The 7500-nt window shown below is 45.6% G+C and overlaps 1 protein-coding gene across 5 annotated transcripts in view; it reads right to left on the bottom strand.

Annotated features, from left to right (window-relative positions):
* Window positions 1-7500, bottom strand: part of phldb2b (pleckstrin homology-like domain, family B, member 2b) — a 48887-nt gene that overhangs the window by 809 nt on the left and 40578 nt on the right. For all 5 annotated transcript variants that reach the window (XM_060861907.1, XM_060861905.1, XM_060861908.1 and 2 more), the window contains 8 exons: window positions 6884-7021; window positions 6661-6760; window positions 4462-4654; window positions 2810-2900; window positions 2231-2377; window positions 1163-1382; window positions 983-1068; window positions 1-713 (listed from right to left, as the gene is read on the bottom strand). The exon at window positions 1-713 is cut by the window's left edge and continues 809 nt beyond it. In XM_060861907.1, coding sequence (XP_060717890.1) covers window positions 573-713; window positions 983-1068; window positions 1163-1382; window positions 2231-2377; window positions 2810-2900; window positions 4462-4654; window positions 6661-6760; window positions 6884-7021 — 1116 coding nt within the window. In that variant the 3' untranslated portion in view covers window positions 1-572. The remainder of the gene's footprint in view (window positions 714-982; window positions 1069-1162; window positions 1383-2230; window positions 2378-2809; window positions 2901-4461; window positions 4655-6660; window positions 6761-6883; window positions 7022-7500) is intronic.

Below are 7500 nucleotides of genomic sequence, written 5' to 3'. Positions count from 1 at the left end.
TGATCTGACTCGAAGGTGGAGCTAATTTTCAAAGCTGAAATCAAGAAACATGCCATAAAAATATTTTCTCACGTATTTACGAAATGATCGCAGGGTTTAAGACAAAATTACAGACTGCACCTTTAATGTTGCTGTTGACCTGTGCATCCCTGATGATCAACACACACACACACACACACACACACACACAAATTAAAATGCAATGAATTCCTCATGAAACACGATGTGAAAGATGATGCTGTGCTGAAACGTTCGCTCGTTCGCGTGTGATGTCACAACCAATCAGAGTCCTTCATTTCGGGTGACATGTGACCAAGGCACAGGAAGATCAGTTACAGCTGCTGCTGAAGTCTGAAGGCACTTTAGATTATACATGATTAAAAAAAAATAAATCAAAAAAACAAAACAACTACATGGAACTTTTACACTGCACACAGCTCACAAGCGATGATGATGATGATGATGATGATGATGATGATGATGGTCACAAGATCTATCCAGGAGAAAACAACAGAAACACACACACACACACACACACACACACACACTCAAGCTAAACTCATGACACGCATCTAAATCATGAACTGCGTGTATCCCTCAGCTCCGGTGACGATGACGTCCATCCAGATCCGCATGGCCTCCGGAGATGGAGACACCATGTAGTAAACACGATCATGAGTCTTTACGCTGAACGTTAAGGATGGATTCGGGCTCTGAGGAAAAGAAACGAAAGAATAACCCAGTGCTGCCTCCCTGTGGTCTCAAAATGTAGTGCAGGATAAAAACAGCTGAAAACTAGACTTGTGAGATGTTCATTAATATAACTGGAGGAAATGATGTCACCGGACAAACAGCAGCACAAAAACACGTAAGAACGATTACATCATACGTCATTATCGTGCACAGGAGTCGGGTTTCTGCAGCGGTGTTCAGGAAGGTGCTACACGCCACAACATACACACGGTCTGGTCTCATCTCCTACCTTGTGTGCGTTCTTTAAATGGTCGTAATAGACCTCCTCTATGGCCTGGAAGTAGATCACGCCTTTCAGCTTCGCCTCGTGTTTGTCTGTTACCATGGCAACAATACGACATCAAGTTGAACCAGACATATATGATATAGATACATATAAATAAGTCTAACTAGCGTGCAGCGTCCTGACCTGCGTAGTAAGACAGCGTCCTGCGGTTTCGGTCGAAGACGAACCAGCGCTTCTTCCAGGTCTTGATCTTTCCTCCCATCTTGATGAGGAAGCCGCGGCACGTCTTCTCCGTGATGGAGATGTGGTAGCAAGTCTCGATGTTGTGTCCGGCCGACTCGATGTGGCCGCGCAGGTCAAAGTCATCCTTCCTCACAGGCAGATAGCGTGTCAGCGGACGAGACTGTGAACGGGAGTCAGAGGTCAAAGGTCGAGGGTGGAGAAGGTGTGTAGCGTGAGATCCACACCAGGATTTTAAATATGCACAAATATGATAATTATGCAAATTTCAGACTTGATTTAGATCCTTTAGTTATTCATAGCCAATCATGTCAATAGACTTTTACCATGACAACCACAGCGCCATCATCACTAACAACAACTACATCAGGTTCTGTAGTTAAACATCAACAATAATCTCATGATAATTTACACGACCGCTGTGATTGGTCCAAAGCAATGAAGCCATTTATTGTGATGTCACAATTTGAGCCCACATGTAGCTCCGCCCCGAATCGTTTTCATACAGAAGAACAGACAGTGTGTAGAATCTCTCTCTCTCTCTCTTTCTCTCTCTCTCTCTGTCTTTCTCTCTCTCTCTCTCTTTCTCGCTCTCTCTCTCTGTCTTTCTCTCTCTCTCTCTCTCTGTCTCTCTCTCTCTCTCTTTCTCTCTCTCTCTCTTTCTCTCTCTATCTGTCTATATCTCTCTCTCTCTCTCCTGCTCTCTCTCTCTCTCTCTCTCTCTCTCTCTCTCTCCCTCTCTCTCTGTCTCTCTCTCTCTCTCTCTCTCTCTCTCTCTCTCTCACTCTCTCTCTCTCTCCTATTCTCTCTTTCTCTCTCTCTGTCTCTCTCTCTATCTGTCTCTCTTTCTCTCTCTCTCTTTCTCTCTCTCTCTCTCTCTCTCTCTCTCTCTCTCTCTCTCACTCTCTGTCTCTCTCTCTGTCTCTCTCTGTCTCTATCTCTCTCTCTGTCTCTACCTCTCTCTCTCTCTCTCTCTCTCTCTCTCTCTCACTCTCTTTCTCTTTCTCTTACCTGAGCTCTCTGTTTCTCTCGCAGCTTCACCTCCCTCTCAATGAGTTTCTGTCGTCGACTCGTTTCCTCCTGCAGTCTTTTTTCCAGCTCTTCTCTCCTCCTTCGCTCTTCCTCCAGAGCCTGACGGCGTACCTCAATCTCTCGCTCCTGAACACACACACACACACACACACACACACACACACACACACGTTTAGTTGCAAATGTTCCATCCACACATTCTCCTAAACGCTCTCCTGTTCTTCCCCAGCGAGAGCATCTACAGTCATCTACTAAGTCCTATAAGTGACGACAATTCCAGACGTGTTTCATGAATCTCACGGCTTTAATCAGCTCTATAGGTTTTTACTGTCGCTTGTAATGTTTTTACGTCTTCGTCTAAAACAAAACTGTTAAATAAACATGTTATTGCTGCAGCTTTGAGCGCACACTGAGTTTTAGTCTGAAACCCCACATTTAGCTTCATCCTGTTTTTTTCTCTTTCTATTTGAGGCCTTTTGAGCGTCAACAAGCTCCCAGTTAAAGAGGAGCTGGTTTTACAGACAGGTTTGTGGTTCTGAGATGGAGAACGTTGCTCACCCTGTGCTCCAGGAGTCGATGTTTCTCGGCCTGAGCCTCCCTCAGCAGCCGCTCCATCTCCTCTATCTTGGCCACGTTGGAGGTGCTGGCGCTGTACAAAACAAACAAAGCTCTGTGAGTTTCTGCACACGATTCATGTAAAGCTCCCAGACTACATCCCTGCAGGACACCCTGCGATGAAGACGCAAAGCAACGCTTCCCTAAATTGTCCCCAAAATAAACCCATTGTTTTGAGGAGTGCAGGAGGAATCAATAAAAGCCACTCAGTGCTGGAACGCATTAGGAGCCCAGACCCAATGTTTTCAGCTTTAAAACTTCAAATATAACATGAGGAACCCATCGGAGCAGCTCCGTCTCCCTGGAAATCCCTCTTCAAAACTCTTAGACCGTCCTCCAGTCCTAAGCTCTGTCTCCAACTTGACTGGCTGTGGAACCTCATGAGGCATCAATAATCACGCTGGGGACAAAGTTCTTCCTATTATAATCTTTTAGGAAAGTTCAGCAAGATTCCTTTTAGCACTCTAAAGGGTTCTAATGTTTGTCTCACAAGAGGACGGTTACAAAGATGGTAGATGATACGTAGAGTTTCAGCTGTAGAAGGTTCTCCCTAGCACACCAATGGTTCTTGGATTTGTTCTTCAAGGGTTAAATGTTCTATGTAAAATTACGTAACAGAAGTACAGAATAAAATTCACAGAACTCTTTCAGAAAGGATAAAAAGCATAAATCTGGATCATAAATCAGATTTTTCCTCAGGGCTGAAGCTGCTTTGAGCTCAGCTTCCTAAACATCATGTGCAGTTCTGCTCTTTCAGCCATGACATGAAATCATGGAACCTAAAACACTCCTAATTACAGGAGTACACAAGAACACAGTTCTGTCTAATCACAGCTGCATGGCTATAATCAGAGCTGCGGACAATCACACAAACGCCGAGCAGCTCGAACAGCAAACAGACGTTGCTCATCCCTCCATCAACATCATGCTACGCTGACATGATCAACACATGACCCTGTTCGTCTTTTATCATCATCATCATCATCATCATCATCATCAATTCCTTACCGCCGTTCCTGAATCAGAACCAAATCCATGTCCACGCTCCACCGGATCCTGGAGAAAACGACAAAGACGTGCTGCACACACACAGGCAGCACCAGACTCTGCTCCTGATTACATTTGAACTGAGAAAAAAAAAATTCCCTAAAACTGTTTCCTCTGAGTTCCTGTGTAATCCGAGCCCCTCGGTCTTGGGGTTGAGTGATGGAGGGGGTGAGGAGCAGAGCGGCTCTCTGGAGTCCAGCACACGCTTTACATTAATGCAGCTCCAGGCCTCACACACATGAACAAGTTCAGCATAAACACACACACTCTCTCTGCCGCTCTGATGGATGAGCTTATGATGACGTGGGCCATGTTTCCTTTTTAAACACTTAAACCTCTGTACGTTGGAGAAGACGAAGGAGGAACAAAGCATGAACCCTAAAAGATTCATCAGTTTGTTTCTCATGTGAGGATGAAGGGATCTTAGAGAAACTGTCGGTACTTTTTTCAGCAGTGGAACCATCAACCTCTGAGGCTATAATTACAGGTGAAGTTTGTTATTACAAAATCATGAGAAAACCCAGAGTGAGACTGAGGGAGCTTCTGACCTGGAGACGTTGTCGGGTGAGCAGGCGGAGATGCTGGTCTCCATGCTGTCTGAGCTGTCCATGCTGAATGTGTCGAAGCCGTTGTCACGGTAACCCATAGAGTCCAGGTAGACGTTGGACTGGGAGGCGGCGCGACCCCCGAGTTCTGTCAGTCTCGATCGGTGATCCTCACCCACTAGCTGCTGACTGTGACCTGAGACACACACAGGAGCAACGCTTACAGTGTGAAGACACGATGGAGCCGGAATGCTGGGAATATGCTGTGAAATTCCTGGGAAATTACCAGGAGGATCGTGTGTGTGAACAGAATGAAAGATAATGTCAGGAAATGATGGAAGGGTAATGAGAGAGCGAGAGAGAGCGAGAGAAAGATAGAGAGAGAGAGAGAGAGAAAAGAGAGAGAGAGAGAGAGAGAGAGAGAGAGAGAGCGAGAATGGGAGAGACAGAGAGAGAGAGAGCGAGAGAGAGAGAGAGAGAGAAAGGGGTAAGAGGCAGACAGAAGCAGTTAAACTAAAAGAAACAGAAATAAGAGACAGACAGACAATGAGAGAAAAAAAGACAGCGTATGAAAGGAACGGTGGGGGGGTGGGGGGGTGGGGGGGGGCCTTAAAAGAGTATGAATAAAATGACCACAGAGATTTTGAAAAAACTCAGAGAAAGAAAAGTGTTATGAAGAAGCAGTAAAGTAAAAACACAGAAAAAGTCTCAGGTTATTCCAAACAACTGCAGAATTTTTAAGGCTCTCTGTCTCCTCGACCCCCGGATTATCTACCACCCGTCCTCATCCCTCCTTCTTACACTCGTTTACCTGATCTTCCAGCTGCGTCCTTTCCAGCCAGATGTTCTCCATTACAGAGAGGCAGCGATGTGCTAGTGACCTGAGCGTGCGGCCCCTCGGTCCTCTCACACACACCAGCCACGGTGCAGCACACACGCACACACACACACACAGAACCACCGAACCTCTGAACAACCAAACAACCGACACAAACCCAAAACACCAGGAGGCCAGAAGGTTCTAGCAGAAGCTCAGAGACTCAGCTGCAGTGCAGATGGATATGAAGCAGCACAGGAACCCTGATAGACATCAAACTGCTCAGAGATACACAGAGACCCGCCTCACTGATGAGTCCACTCCCGGGAATCACCACACACACACACGCACACACACCCGTGCACACACACACACACACACACACACGCACACACACACACACACACACACACACAGCTGATAAAGTCAAAACTGAAGGCCCCTGAAATCCTAAACCAACGTCTTTCTTCAATCCTTTATTATTTATTAATTCAGTTAAAACTAGTCATTTATTTACAAATATTTAAATGACTCTCACAAGCAGCAGGAAGTCCAGCGTTCAGTCCATCAGGACACGAGTGACTATCTACAATAACGTGAGAGAATTTCCTGCCTCTCATCATCTTCTCCAGCATTCCTCCACTATCTCAGTAAACACGTAAACAAATCCGGGAAGCGTGAACAGTGAGGGTTTGAGAAAATCGCAGAAACGTGGTGTTTCATAGGAAGAGAAATAAGAACAATAAAATTAAATACTTCAGTCCTTCAAACTGAGTGAGATAAAGGTATAAAAGTTCTAAAGTTCTTCAGGAGAACATGTTGAAAAATGGTTCCTCTGGGTTTCTGTCACAGGGCTGGAGAAATTCACACACGTTATGCCTTTATAACACATTTATAAGTATGTGTGTGTGTATATCTGTGTGTGTGTTTGTGTGTATGTGTGTGAGTATGTGTGTGTATATCTGTGTGTGTGTTTGTGTGTATGTGTGTGAGTATGTGTGTGTGTGTGAGTATGTGTGTGCATGTGTTTGTGCATCTGTGTGTTTGTGTGTATGTGTGTGTGTATCTGTGTATGTGTGAGTGTGTGTGTATGTGTATGAGTGTGTGTGTATCTGTGTGTGTGCGTGTGTGTGTTTGTGTGTATGTGTGTGAGTATGTGTGTGTATCTGTGTATATGTGAGTGTGTGTGTATGTGTATGTGTGAATTAGTGTATCTGTGTATGTGTGTGTGTGTGTATGTGTGTGTGTGTATCTATGTGTGTGTGTATGTGTATGTGTGAATTAGTGTATCTGTTTATGTGTGTGTGTCTGAGTATGTGTGTGTGTATGTGTGTGTATCTATGTGTGTGTATGTGTGAGTATGTGTGTGTGTGTGTGATCCTCACCCTTGTGTAGTCGGCGTGTGTCTGTGTCTTTAGGAGACACTGTGAGGACTCTGTTTAAGACGCTGCCACAGCTGGAGCTCTGTACTAAAGGAAGATGTGACTAAAAAAATGAAAGAATAAATAAATTAAATAAAAGTCAGATTAGACAAGTGTAACACAAGAGCACACGTGACAATACAGTGTGTGTCTGGGCGCGTGTGTGTGTGTGTGTGTGTGTCCTCACTTTAGAAGGTGTGCTGCGACCCAGCGTAGCACAGTTAAACTGAGAGCTGGCTGAAGCCTGGGACTTTTTCCGAGGAAGCGTGTCACACACGTGACTCTCCTTCACCAATCGCTTCCTTTCCTCCAGACTTCGAAAATGCTGCAGGAAGAAAGGCACGGATCACTTAGTCAAGGTTCCACACTCACACACACACACACGCACACACACACACACACACATCTGTGTTTAATCTCACGCATGGTTTACCTGCCTGTGCCGTGAGTGTTTTTTGGCAGGGAGAGGAGGAGGAGGAGGAAGAGGATGAGGAAGAGAGTTGGGAAGAGAAGAAGGGCCGAGGAAGGTCACCATTTCCTCAGGCCAGTGCACAGAGACGAGTTTGGGGACGGAGCGAGAGCAGGAAGAGATGCAGGGCTTTGCACAAAAAGAAGAGAAGAAGAGAAAGGAGAGAGGGGAGAGAGAGAGACAGAGAGAGAGAGAGAGAGAGACAGACAAAGAGAGAGAGACACAGAGAGAGAGAGAGAGAGAAAGAGAGAGAGAGACAGAGAGAGAGAGAGAGAGAGAGAGAGAGAGAGAGAAGGGGGAGAGACAGAGAGAGAGAGAGAAGAGGGACAGAGGGG

Source organism: Tachysurus vachellii, chromosome 25, assembly GCF_030014155.1.
Source record: "Tachysurus vachellii isolate PV-2020 chromosome 25, HZAU_Pvac_v1, whole genome shotgun sequence".
Taxonomy (NCBI): domain Eukaryota; kingdom Metazoa; phylum Chordata; class Actinopteri; order Siluriformes; family Bagridae; genus Tachysurus; species Tachysurus vachellii.
Note: the sequence above shows the minus strand (reverse complement) of the source record. Positions and strands in the feature narration are given on the sequence as shown.